This window comes from Oryzias latipes, chromosome 4 (genome assembly GCF_002234675.1).
Source record: "Oryzias latipes chromosome 4, ASM223467v1".
NCBI lineage: Eukaryota > Metazoa > Chordata > Actinopteri > Beloniformes > Adrianichthyidae > Oryzias > Oryzias latipes.
Genome location: NC_019862.2, coordinates 24,604,118 through 24,618,157, shown reverse-complemented (window position 1 = coordinate 24,618,157; position 14,040 = coordinate 24,604,118). Strand labels below are relative to the sequence as shown.

Below are 14,040 nucleotides of genomic sequence, written 5' to 3'. Positions count from 1 at the left end.
GTTCTTGTATTCTTTCCCCTCCAAAATAAGGTGAGTGGTGTTTTGGTCTCATCCGACCATATGACATCCTCTCAGTTCCCCTCTGAATCATTCAGATGATCTCAGGTAAACTTAGACGGACCTGGACATGAACATCTGGACATGAACCTGGTTGTCTCCCATGAAGTCCACTCTGGCTCAAACAATGATGAATGGTGCGATCTGACACTGATTTACCTTGATCTAGGAGTTCACCTTTAATGTCTTTGGAGGTTGTTCTGGGTTCTTTGGATACAGTTCCAACTATCCGTCTCCTCAATTTAGCATCAATTTTCCTCTTCCGGCCACATCCAGGGAGGTTGGCTACTGTCCCGTGGGTCTTAAACCTCTGAATAATATGTGCCACTGTCGTCACAGGAACTTCTAGCTGCTTAGAGATGGTTTTATAGCCTTTACCTTTACAATGTTTGTCTATAACTTTGTTTCTAATGTCCTGGGTACAATTCCCTCCTTCACTTTCTGATGTCCATGTTCAGTGTGGTTCACACCTTTACACCAAACAGCAACGTGACTATTTGTCTCCCTTTAAGTAGGCAGACTGACTGATTATGGGTTTGAAAACAGCTGTGATGTCAATTAAAGGACATACCTGAGTTCATCATGACCCTCTGGGCAATTAGTTCTCAGTCTTTCATGGAGGTCCCATCATTTTTGTCCAGCCCTATTTCATTAGTTTGTTTTTTAAATAATTATGTTAATCAACAACTCAAAAGTAATGGCTGATTTTGATTATTTAATTTTCAATAAATTTTTATTAATTGTTACTTTTGAACATTTCAAGTCATTTCAGTGAGCATTGTGGACTTTCTTTCTTTAACTGAGGGGTACCAACAATATTGTCCACCACTGTACACGTGTTTATGTTGACTTTTCATGGGAAGTGGTTGCCGAGAGCGATGTGAATGTTGCTTGGCAGTACGGTGCCCTGAGGTGTTCCTCTACTCCCTCATCTTATCTCTTAAATTTTCATATTTGAGTAATTAAACAAATTTGAAGTAATGCTGCTAACTTTAGAGCTGAGAACAATTTTTAGACACTCAAGCCGCTTCTGCTTTTGCTGTAACACATGCGAAGAGCTTCTCTATTCAAGGAAAACTAAAAATGCATCACTGATAACTTTAACAAGCCATACCTGGTGCCAAAATAACAACATTCACATTGAAATGGATGAATAAAAGCAAGCCACATCATTGATTTTAAATTAGTAAAGCAGTTTTGACAAAAACTTCAAATTAAACAATATTTTCCTGCAAACTTGGGCACATTTGATATTGTAACTTAAACTGGAGATATAATGGAGGTAACATCCTGACACAAAATTCAAGAAAAACATAAAATGAATTTAAATTTTGATTTATCAAATATCTAAATGCTTTGATGCCTGTCCTGCTCTGTTATCACAGCCAGATCTGATTCTGCATGAGGTTGCCGTTGTGCATGTAAACACGGCCAGTGTTTACTATTTACCATAGAGATAGATTTAATCAACATGAACTCACCAGCTTATTTTCTGCAGGCCTCAGAATGATTGCGTTGGTCTTTGTTGTAAACAGTAAACGTCTATAAATAGTCCACTGATTAAGCAGAGAGATTTCGTTTCCTGTTTGAATAGCATTTACAGTATTCCATTTCAACCAAACTTAAAAAAATTATAATTAAACCGAACTCACAAAGCACATAATTTCCCTCTTTGCTGCAAGAACAAAAAAAGGAATGGAAGGCAGTCAAATTTGTTATCTGATTTTGCACAAAGCTATCATAAATTGGACTTCCCTCGGTGTAAACATTTAGACTTGTAGCTTGTTTGTAACAACACTGACAAGTGTCTGAACGCAATGCAAGCGATAACAGGAACGGGGTAAATAAACCTCACAGCGTGATATTGCAGTCCGAATGAAAATCCTGCTCACTGTTTTGCTCTCACACTATTTCTGTTGGGTGAAATAACATTTTTTAACACTTGTTAGGGGCGGCCGTGGTGCAGCGGAAGGGCGGTCGACCCATGATCGTAGGATTGCAGGTTCGATTCCCACCTTGCAGGCCCTTGTGTCGAAGTGTCCTTGGGCAAGACACTGAACCCCACCTTGCCTCTGGTGGGAGGTTGGCGCCAGTGTTCGGCAGCAGAGCTGCCATCAGTGTGTGAATGTGTGTGTGCATGGGTGAATGGGACTGTGACTGTAAAGCGCTTTGGGCCTTCGTAAGAAGGTATAAAGCGCTTTATAAGTATACGCCATTTACCATTTGTTAGAAGATATCTATTAATAAATTAAGACAAATTTAAATATGTTCTATAGACTAGCCAAAAGTTACATGTTTATTCTAAATGACATCATGTAAACAGCAGAAACAATTATTTAAGACTTAAAGATAGCAGGAATTAATGGAATACTTGATGTAAAGATGAATTTCTGGAATGCTAGCTATCAATACAATATTTTGTTCTTTTTCTCTTGATTTACTACTGAAACAATAAATGCAATACTCTGTAGCTGATCATTCAGATCATTCGGATAGATCTTCCCTAAACTGTGTTTTAAGTAAATTATTTAAACATAATATTTAAATTATGCAAAAATTACTCTAATAAAACAATAATGATAAAATGCTGCAATTTTAAGCTTCCTGATGTGTTACTGAGCCCGTGTTTGACATGGAAAAAATACAGTATATCTCCTTCCCACAAATTAATATCTTGTTCCCACAAATTAATATTCCATTCCCACAAAATAATTGATTAGTGCGAATGAAATAATTATTCACGTCATAACTCATTCATAAACACGATATGCTCTCCGTTCGGCCGCAAAAGCTGCTTTCAGCGGTAACTTTCGTGTCTCTGTGACCCATATTCGTTCAAGAAAGGAAAAAGAAAAACAAGAATAATCTATTTATTATTGCTAACGAGTATGTTAATAAAAGACAAGTCCTGAATATTATTATTCCTATTCAACTCTAAACTACAATGTCCTATACCGCAGCTGGCTAGCCGGTAGACGGCCAGCCAGCCGAATGCCGTCATGACAAGCAAAAGAGTTCTGCGGCGGAGCTAGGGCTATGTGTCCGGTAGATGGAGCAGGATGCTTGGGCATCCAAAATCTTATGATATTTTTCTGATTTTCATAGAAACAATAATAGATCAATCATTCCTGTTTTTATTTTCCCCCTTAAACAAATGTGGGTCACAGAGACACGGCAGTAACGGCAGAAAGCAGCTTTTGCAGCAGGATGGACGAAGAGGGTATCAGGATGGGAATGAAACCAGACATGAAAACATGACTGCAGATGCTTTTGTTCCTTTTAAAATAAATAAATCTGATCTCTAAACACCCTCCGTGTCTTCCATGCAGTGTAATTGGACACACACAGACAGAAATGTGAAAATGTGTAAATCCAACTATTGCTCACATCCGTGTTTATGAAGCTAGGAGCTATGTCCGGTAGGCGAAGCAGCAGTCCGTGTTTATGAATGACTTATGACTTAAATAATTATTTCATTCGCACAAATTAATTAATTCGTGGGAATGGATTATTATTTTGTGGGAAAAAGATATCAATTTGTGGGAACAAGATATATTTTATTTTTTCCATGTCAGGACACGGGCTCCATATTAATGTCATTTTTAAAATAATATTATGTAGACTTTAAGGGAAACAGAAACTTACAAAACTAATCACAGACCTCAATTTGTTACAAATTGAATATTTATTTTTTTACATTTTACTATGTCAAAAATGTTACATGTTAAATACTGTATGAGTTCCTCATTATTATGCCAAATAACTTGGTTATGTTTTATGTTTTAATTAGGACTGAAGAAAGCTTAATTCAAATTCACATCAATTTATACTTTGTAAATCGATGTAAGTTGATCAAAATGATCAATTAGCTTTCTTCAAAAGTAATTTCTTGTTTTTCCGGGAGCAAAAAAATTTTTTTTTAATGTAAGAATTAATAGTTACACCTTTCTTTAGTCTGTATTGCTAGTCATGTGTTTTATAACCAAATAATTGTGTTTTTTTTTATAAAAATTTGAGAAATGAATCAGTTTGAACTCCACTTCACCTCCTGATGAACTCAGAACATCACAGTGCTGTGTTTTAAACAGACTCAAGTCCACAGTATGTCAGAAAAACAAGCATTTAGAGCAAACACCAAGTGTAAAAAAATATGTGTCTCTCTGCGCCTTTTTTTTATAGATAAACGAAGAATCCATCACCCTGTTACCCCAACTCCCCTCACCCCATCCCCCTGTGAAGGCAAGCTGCCACATTCCTCACCGCCAGGGAAACAACGAATCACATCACAGGAAGTCAGAGAGGAAGAAGCTGGCTAATGCTTTCCTGTTAAACACTAAAGCAAACACAGAGAAATACACACACACACACACTCTGTGTCCGTCCAAACCATAATTACAGGCTGCAGATGTTCAGCAGTTAAAATTTTGCTGCATGTGGAAGTTATGGCCCAAGAGGAGACTGGAGCCAGGAGAAGATGGAGACAAAGAAACATGCACGAGAACATGCCCAAGAAGAACAAGAGATGCTAAAAAAAGGACCTCTAACTAGAGTTTCAGAAACAACGGTTGAACTGTACACATTTCTGGTTTGGGAGCCTCGGTCACGTCTGCAGTCCAGGTCCCGTCAGAGAGGTCTGGACCGAGCGTGGAAGTGATTCATTTGGTTTGGACTTTGAAAGTTGGTCTGCTCCTCAGTTCCCCTTTCCCTCCAGCCGTTGTCATGGTGATGCTCAGCTATGCCGAGCCTGAATACAGTCAGTAGCTCAGAGGAAAGAGGCTTTTGTTATCCACAACCCCCAACATTACCCCCCCCCCCCCCCCAACCCTTTCTGCTGCCACCTATCCTGCTATTCTTAATACGTTCAGTTTTTTATCAAATTTACAGAAACGGCTGTGAACCTCTCCAGTAAGACAGGTTTTTAGTTGCGCCAGTGTCGTCATAAATGCTGATGCGCTTCTGTGTCATAAACGAGTGTGGGATGGAAAGAAATACCGCATTCTTGAAAAACTATGCTGGAGCACTTCACGATGTGGCTGAGATCTTTGAGGTGTCAGATGTTTGACCCTTTTGCCAGATTCAAGCACTGGATGGACTCCACCGAGTAGCTCCATCTAAACTTTTAGCATAAACTACATCAACATCCTGGTTGTTTTCAGTCAGATCAGGATTTGTTTAGCTTCTCTCAAATCTCAGCCTTCTTGTTTATTTGCATTTCAGGATTGGACATTTTATGTTCCACCCATCATATTTCCAATACACAATACTAAAACATGTAGTTTTGGACTAAATTTACTTGTCTTGTGTTGTGACCAAATCTACATAAACTAGGATAAAAGGATGCTGGAAAATAGTTTTAAAAATACCAAATAAGTCTAGAGTACATCCTAAAATACGATTTTTTTTATTGCTCCTTCCCCCTTGTGGCTAATATTAAATATTAAATAAAACAGTAAAAAATGTCAAAAAAATATTTGTATTATTTGTTTCATTGATGTTTCTTGTAACATGTGAAACATTTGATTTAATGAATCAAATATTTCCAATAATTATTATGTGTGGAACAGGTGTCCCTCGACATGTTATCATAAACTTTTTATCATAGAAGAAGACTTGAGCAGAAATCAGATGAACATGCTGGACTTGACATCATCAGTTTTTCAAAAGAATGGGTAGAGAAAAGGGATCTCCTAAATTGTAGTTGTAATATTTTCATGAAGTGCTTTGAACGGTTAGTCATGTCACACATAAAATCCACCCTGGACCCCATTCAGTTTGCATACCGACCCAAACGATCGACAGAGGATGCCATCTGTTCTGCTCTCCATCCAGCTCTCACCCACTTAGACAAAAAGGATGCATATGTGAGAATACTGTTCATAGACTTCAGCTCTGCATCTAACACAATAATACCACAGCAGCTCATTTGCAAACTGGACAAGCTGGGTGTTAACACCCCATCTGCAACTGGCTCCTGGACTTCCTCAGTCGAAGACCACAAACAGTACGAGCCGGCAACAACACCTCAAATACAACCATACTAAACACTGGGGCACCCCAAGGCTGTGTGCTTAGTCCGCTGCTCTTCACCCTGCTGATACATGACTGCACAACAACCCACAGCACCAACCACCTTGTGAAATTTACAGACGACACAACTCTGGAGGGTCTCATCACCAAGGGCGATGAGACCAACTACAGGGAAGAGGTAGATCTGCCGACAAAATGGTGCAGATATAATAACCTCCTGCTAAATGTCAGCAAGACAAAAGAGATTGTTGTCAACTTCCAGAGGGGCCACACTCAACACCTGCCACTGATCATCGACGGTACTGCTGTGGAGAGAGTGAGCAGCAAAAAATTCGGAGAGGTCCTCATTGATGTGCAACCCCAGGAATTTTTTCTGGAGGTCAGCAACGTCTCTACTTCCTGCAGAAATTAAAAAGATCAGGTGCTTCACAAGCCATTATGACCGCATTCTACAGAGGAACCATTGAGAGGATCCTCTCCAGGTGCATCACTGTGCGGGGTGGTAGCTGCACACACAGCAACAGGAGAATCATTGGAGCACCCCTCCCCTCCCTGCAGGACTTATACATCACCCGCCTCACCTGCGAAGCACTAACAATTATCAAGGACGCACACCACCCTGCACACGACCTGTTCGGCCTTCTGTCCTCGGGGAGGAGGTACAGGAGCCTCCACACCACCAGACTCAGAAACAGCTTCACACACCAGGCCATCAGGATGCTAAACACCCTCTACCGTCTCCACCTACCCACCACCCATCTCCCCCCATGAACAGTGCTCAAACGAACCCCCCGCTGTAGAGATATTGCCTAAAGTGCACTTGCACTTTATTGGCTAATATTGTAAATTGTCTTTCTTGTCTTTTCTTTTTATTTAATTATTTTTCTTTTTTATTTTATTTTATTTTATTTCTCTTGGACAGGCATGAGAGAGTAAGAGATGGAATTTCGATACATTGTATGTGATGCACATGTGAAGAATTGACAATAAAGCTGACTTTGACTTTCTTACTTTGCTACACATAGAATCAAATTAAGACAATCGTTGTTAGTATTAATTTTTATTTTACTTATTTACATAAGTAAGTTTGTTCTCTTGGTCACCAGTAACTGCTAAAAAAAAAAAAAATTCTGCTCCTGAAGAAGGCTGTTACCTCCTAAAATTGGTAACAGGGTTACACAGAGTAAAATATTGTACAACTGATCTGTGAGCTGAGCTAATCAAGCCTTTGATAGTTTATTACCTGTTATGGATGAATATCTAGCAGACAATCAGAAAAGTTAATATTTGCTTTTCATGAATTTTGAAACCCAAATGTCACAACTGTTGTGTTCTGATGACATAGTGACAACAAATACATATGGAGCTGAAAACCTGTATGTGTGCTTCAAAGTCACACACAAAAACCCTCTCAAAGCTCTGAAAAGCATGTTCCCTCTTTTGCTAAATTTGAGAACAAAAAGCATCCATTACATGGCTTGAACTGTTTTTCTGTGTTGCTTTCAACATCATGCCACCGTGCAGAACTCAGTTCAATCCAAAAAAATGCTATATTACTGTTTGGTTTAAGAATATATCCATCCCAACATGTTCAGAACCTGTCGATTCTCTTCTGAGGTCACAGGGCAGCAGGAGCCAACCCAGCTACTGTTGGGTGAAGGTGGGATACACCCTGGACAGGTCACCAGCCTGTTGCAGGACCAAACACACACTGCACCTTCATTTTTTGTTTTTGTTTTTTGAAGGTGGGAGGAGAAAACACACATGCACAGGTGAGATTTGAACCAGGATCCTTTTTGCTGTGAAGCTAGAGTGCTCACCACTGTACCACCATGCGCAGTAGAGGGGCAGGAGTTGCAAAAGGGAACAGTAGTGGACCGCCATTAGAAAAGAAAAGATTAAAAACATGTATTTCAAACTGTTTTGTTTTTATTTATTAATAATATTAAAAGAGTAGTTATTTTAAGCTAAGGTGGTATAAATAATGCGTGTAAGAGTTTGTAGTAAGGATTTTTTTTAAATGAGCTTTAAACAATCCAAACTTTCTTGGCCCCTGTAGCTCCGCCCATGCCAAAAAATACACCGTTTAATGATGTTTCATAAATAATTCATCATTTAAAATACATAATAAATTATGATTTATGTTTTTTTATATCATCTTTTCACCATTTATTAATATGCGATTCCTCAGATCTTTTTCTAAATATAAAGCTGTGTAAATCTTTAGAGCTTGCCTTCCCCCACCCCTTGCTCTCCGTGCACGCGCGCGTGTTCTAGTGCGCGCTCTCCTTCCACTGTCGGACTCTCTTCTTGCGGACTCTGGCTGGAGGTGGAGGATAACAAAAATATTTTTTATGGTGCCGAAAGCTGCTCTTCCCTTTTCTTCGCGTCAACTTGAGACTGAGAGAAAACTCAGAAAGTGTTTTTTTTAATGTTATTTTATTTTTTTTGCGTGAAAAACAAAGTGGAGCTTCAGCCTGAGGAAAAGACAAGTCAGCTGCTGAACCCAGGTCAGTTCAAATGAAGACGTGTGTGATGTTACAGATTAAAGAGAACATAATGCTGCTTTATAACAGAAATCCAGAAAACCCGTTTTAAAATGAATCTGAAATGTTTTATAGGTCTCTAGAGCGCGCGTGCCTTCTTTATAATAAGACGTCAGGGTTCATCAGGAGGTCCTCCTGAGATGTTTGATGGAAAATCAGCTTTATATAATTATACATATTTCCCCCCTTTAACTCGCCTATAATCAGTTTTTAGCAAATGATGAAAAAATGAACTCCAAATAAGGATGAGCTTATTTAATCAGGGGTACCACAGATGATTTTTAAGTGGTAACTTTAAAAATGAGAAGGAATATAACAATAAAACAGCAGCAAAAATCTTGTTAGTTTGTTCTATCAAACTGATTTTGAATTTATAGGCTTTTTATCGCTAAATTGACAAACCAAGCAAACAAATAAAATACAAAATATAGTCGGGACTTTCTTTCTTTTTAATTGTTAAATCGTATATGAAAATATGTGAACATAAAAATTATTTTTTTTGTCTTTTGACAATAAGTGAGGAAAAAAAGTCAATACAAAGATAACTATAGCACCCTCTGCTGGTAACAGGCTGTAACTCCAGGGTGCATACGTGTGACAAAATTGTTTAGAACATTTCAAACTTTATCATTCTTATTTTTATTTCTATTATTATTATTATTATTATTATTATTATTATTATTATTATTATTATTAGTTTGAAGTAGCATAATTTCCATCAATCTTCAACTCCAAACCTGAGTTTGAGACATTTTAAAACTATTTTGAGAACTTAATAGTTTGTGGAGGTCAGATATGTCACATGATCAGATCTGGTCTAAACAGCTGGTGGTGTCAGTGCCTATACCTTACCTAAGGCACATCAGAGGATGATGAGGTTGGAGGAGATGGAAGATCTGACTGGATCTGCTCGGAATGACATCTGAGTGACATGTGAACGGATAGGTTTTTATATGAATCCCAGAAAACAAACAAACATCAACAACAACAAAAAATCCATGTATGTTAATGATTATTTCATAACGTAGAAGCCCACAGAACTATTTCTACAATCACAGAACTTGGTACACATTTTTCGGGTAAAAAGAAAAAAACAAAGACAAGACCTCGGACTTTTATCAAGGGCACAAAAGGGCCATGCCATTAACTTTGGCAAACTCTTTTTTTTTTTTTTACAAACTCACTTCCAGTAAAGGTCAAACTGTTTTTTCCCTGCAGACTCATATTTAGAAAAGACAAGAACATTGGTCAGAATATGAGCATTTTTATGCCAACAGGGATGTTTAAGGAACGGATGCACTATCGTTGACACAACGCCAGTGTGGTGTCCTGGCGTCAGTGGGTTTTTTGGATCTTAAAGAACAGAAAAAGACAAAAAGGATGCATTGTTTTCTATTTCCTCTTTGATAGGCTTGAAAATCTCTGCACCAAAATGTAAAGACAAGTTCTAAATGTTGTAAAAAATATATAGGGATTAAAAAAGTACAGAATGTATAAGGCATAAAGTTATTAAAAAGCATGAAAACTGTACGCATATGTTGCTCTTTTTACATTTTGAGTTTGCTATGATACTTGTGGTTCAGATTTTTGGTTATGAAGCTTAAAAATTCATCATTTGAGTGAACAATTTGACTTTGGACATAAATGTTGCGTCTTTCTTGAGGGAAGACTGAAGTTTGCAGAACTGATCAAGGCTCATCTGTTAACAAGGACATTTTTTTCTCTCCACAGAAGCATGTCCTCCTTTGGCAGCAGGACCCTCTCTGCTCTTCCTCAGGGTGACCCTCTGACATGAGCCACTGAAGTTTAAAGACACAGCTCCCTCTGCTGGACGTCATCTGCAGCTACAGACCATGGCTGAGTCCAGCTACTCCGATCTCATTGCCAAACACTACAACTTCACTGGCAAGTTTCGGAAGACGCAGCAGGACTCCGGTCTGAAGGCTGACTCTGTGATCTTCATCATCGTGTGCTGCTTCATCATCCTGGAGAACATCCTGGTTCTTGCCACCATTTGGAGGACCAAGAAGTTTCATAAGCCCATGTACTACTTCATTGGGAACCTGGCGCTGTCCGACCTGCTGGCCGGCGTTGTGTACACCGCCAATATCCTGCTGTCTGGAGCCAACACCTACAAGTTGACACCCACACAGTGGTTCCTGAGAGAGGGCAGCATGTTTGTGGCTCTGGCGGCATCTGTCTTCAGCCTGCTGGCCATCGCCATTGAGCGCCACCTCACCATGCTGAAAATGAAGCTGCACAACAACGGCAACACGTGCCGCGTCTTCCTCCTCATCAGCACGGTGTGGATGATTGCAGCGATGCTGGGCGGGCTGCCGCTGATGGGCTGGAACTGCATCCACAGGATGTCGGAGTGCTCCACCGTCCTGCCACTCTACCACAAGACCTACATCCTGTTCTGCACCACCGTCTTCAGCATCATCCTCATGGCCATCGTGGTGCTCTACGCCCGGATTTACACGCTGGTGCGCACTCGCAGCAGCAAGCTCGTCTTCCGCAAAGTAACCAACAGCCGCGGAAACCCCAGCGCCAACACCAAGAGCTCAGAGAAGTCCCTGGCTCTGCTGAAGACCGTCATCATTGTCCTGAGCTGCTTCATTGCCTGCTGGGCGCCGCTCTTCATCCTCCTGCTGCTGGACGTGGCCTGTGAGACACTGAGCTGCCCCATCCTCTACAAGGTGGATTGGTTTCTTGCGCTCGCTGTCCTTAACTCGGCCATGAATCCCCTCATCTACACGCTGACCAGCAACGAGATGCGGCGCGCCTTCCTCAAGACGCTGCTGTGCTGCACCACCTGCATCAGGCCAAAGGCTAAGTTCACGGGGCCCATCATGGGGGCGGAGTTCAGTCGCAGCAAGTCCGATAACTCCTCCCATCCCCACAAGGAAGAGGGGGAATATTCTCCAAAGGAGACAACAGCGGTGTCCTCAGGGAATGCCACCTCGTCCTCCTAAACACGGACGGATTGTCCAGTTGATGGCTGTGTTTGTACAGGTTTACCTTCAGCTGATCACAGCCCGCATTGAGACTTCCAAACTGGATAAACTGGCAAAACTCTGACTCAAAGGTTTCGTGAAGCTCCGCTTTAAGGCTGCAGCCTGTGGATCCCTGTGGTCATGCTTTGTTTAGCACTGAGTCTCCCCAGAACACTTTGTTCACTGAAGGTGGCATGTAGCTCCATCCACCAGATAGTGGGAGGAGCTACAGGAGGGTTTCAAACATCTCTGTGGTTTGGTGCTTCACGAAGGAGTTTGAACTGGAATTCTGATCATCATAGGAACTGTGGTTGATTCTGGTAGAAGAATCCGACTTTACACTTACTCGCTAAGAAAAACTAGAGCATGTAGCACTTAAGCACACAAGTGTGATAATATTTAATTCAGAGAAATGTCATATTTGTTTGTCTTCGCCTTGAAGAAGTTCAGGCATGAATTCAGAGCTCAGCTGCTTCTGTGTCTGTGACCTTGTCTCTCCTTAAACGGTTTCTGAGCTCCGGTTCTCAGGATCCACCAACATGCATGTTCTGTTTCTCTGTATGAAGACCCATCCCGTTGAAAACAGTGTTTTTTTTTAACACATTATTTTGGGATTTTTTTCATGATAGAGGACATATATGAAGAATATTAAGCTTAAAACTGCTTTACTGAGTATTTCTATTTTCAAATCATTGTGAATCAAGAGCAGGCAAAAAGATTATAGGTGTGACATAGAAGCTACAAATTCTCAGAAAGCGCGTAAACAGATGAGTGACGGGAGATGGAGGCGGGCTTATTCCACGTCATTGGTCCCACCCACATCTCAAAGGCAAATTTCTGATGAACTACTGCCGCTCTGCAGAAACTATGTCCTAGAAAACGAAACCATTTTTTAATTTGTTTTATTTCATTTAAACTAAATGGCATAAACATAATCAAAAGACCACTGGGAACGGTTTAAAAACTGATTAAAAATTGACCAGAGTAGGACTTTAAAGCAGAGGAACAGAAAAAGTATCCAAGACGGTGGACCCTAAAAGCCTGGAATTCAGAAACAATGTAAGACACCTACAGTTTTTTTTTTAAATTGTATATTCCAAATAAGGGAACAAATGACAAAAAAGGGACAATATGAGATCAGGCTGTTTTTTCTTTAGTGGCAAAAGTAATGCTACAGAAAAGAAGAGAAGGCAACACAAATGTTTTGAACTCTTAATACAATAAGTGTTAGTGAAATGACTCCAGTTCCTATTTTGCCTAAATGTTGGGTCAAAATATTATTTGAATGTTTGTGGATTTTTTTAATCAATTGGGTACAAGCGAAAGGTTTTCACCATAATTTTCTTTTTCATTGACCCTATTTATTAAAACTAAAAATAATTGCCCCAATCTATTAGAGCTTAGTTGTCATACACAAAGTTTGTTTTTTGCTCTATAAGCACTTAAAAAAATATAACTAATATGTAATTAGTTTTCCAGAAATAATTGATTTTGAACCTAAGCTTAAAGCAATAAGCCTTAAACTCTCCAAATAAGACATAAGTCAATTTATTACTTTGAAAATATGGCGATTAAAAAAAGGTTATCTCTGAGATAGGTCAGTTTTTTGATGCCCAGTCAGTCGATCATCTTGTGGTTTTACATGATAAAATTCTGTTTGATGTTCCAGATGATCCTCTGAGCTGTGAATTTGTGAGCATTTCTGATGTGTTGATCGTGTTCGACTTGTAGAAACATTGGGTCAGACTGTGTTTTCTATTTGTGTCCGTTGCTGTTGCCGCCAGTGGTGACAAAAGTGTAGTTGATCTAATTTAAACAAAAGAAAAAAATAAAGTTTTTTGTTTTTTGCAGGATGCATCAAAAGACGTCAAGAGCATTTTAAAAATCGATAAACTACAAACAGGAATTTTACTCTGACTATTTAAAGAATTTCCGCATCATAGGACATGTTTTCATAGACGCGGCTTTGATAGTGTTCCAGTGCCTTTTGGTTTCTTTTATTTTCCATCAGAAAATAGATTAATAAATTAATTTCCTTATCTATATTTGTAATGTGCGACGACCCAGCAGAATTCTCTGTCTTTCTTTTTAATTCCTGTATGTCTGTTCAGTGTTTAGTGTTTGTTAGCACATAATAAAGAGAAATAGAAATATGGAGGTTGTGTTTTACCAAACAACATAAAAAGGGATTTTTACAATACTTAGATTACATTTTAAAAGTCTTGATTAAGGTCAATAGGAATTTTTATAAAAGTCAAAAATTCAAACATACAAGACACAATTTAATCCAAAGCTTAAAAAGGAAAAGAACATGCCCAAAGTGATTGTTAGAGGAGCTCACACACTGCTACAAAAACTTTATGGAATTTGATTAAATACTCAAATTATCTAAATCTTTTTATTTAATTGTTGTA

The 14,040-nt window shown here is 39.3% G+C and overlaps 1 protein-coding gene across 1 annotated transcript; it reads left to right on the top strand.

Moving 5' to 3' along the window:
* Nucleotides 1-8,355: 8,355 nt before the first annotated feature.
* On the top strand, nucleotides 8,356-13,781 carry s1pr1 (sphingosine-1-phosphate receptor 1). The gene is made up of 2 exons (XM_004068161.4): nucleotides 8,356-8,594; nucleotides 10,362-13,781. The coding sequence occupies exon 2, from the start codon at nucleotides 10,484-10,486 to the stop codon at nucleotides 11,603-11,605; it is 1,122 nt and encodes a 373-aa protein (XP_004068209.1). The 5' UTR covers nucleotides 8,356-8,594; nucleotides 10,362-10,483; the 3' UTR covers nucleotides 11,606-13,781.
* Nucleotides 13,782-14,040: the final 259 nt, after the last annotated feature.

Coding starts and splice junctions, on each gene's coding strand:
- s1pr1 (XM_004068161.4), top strand. CDS start 10,484: ATGGCTGAGTCCAGCTACTCCGATCTCATTGCCAAACACTACAACTTC.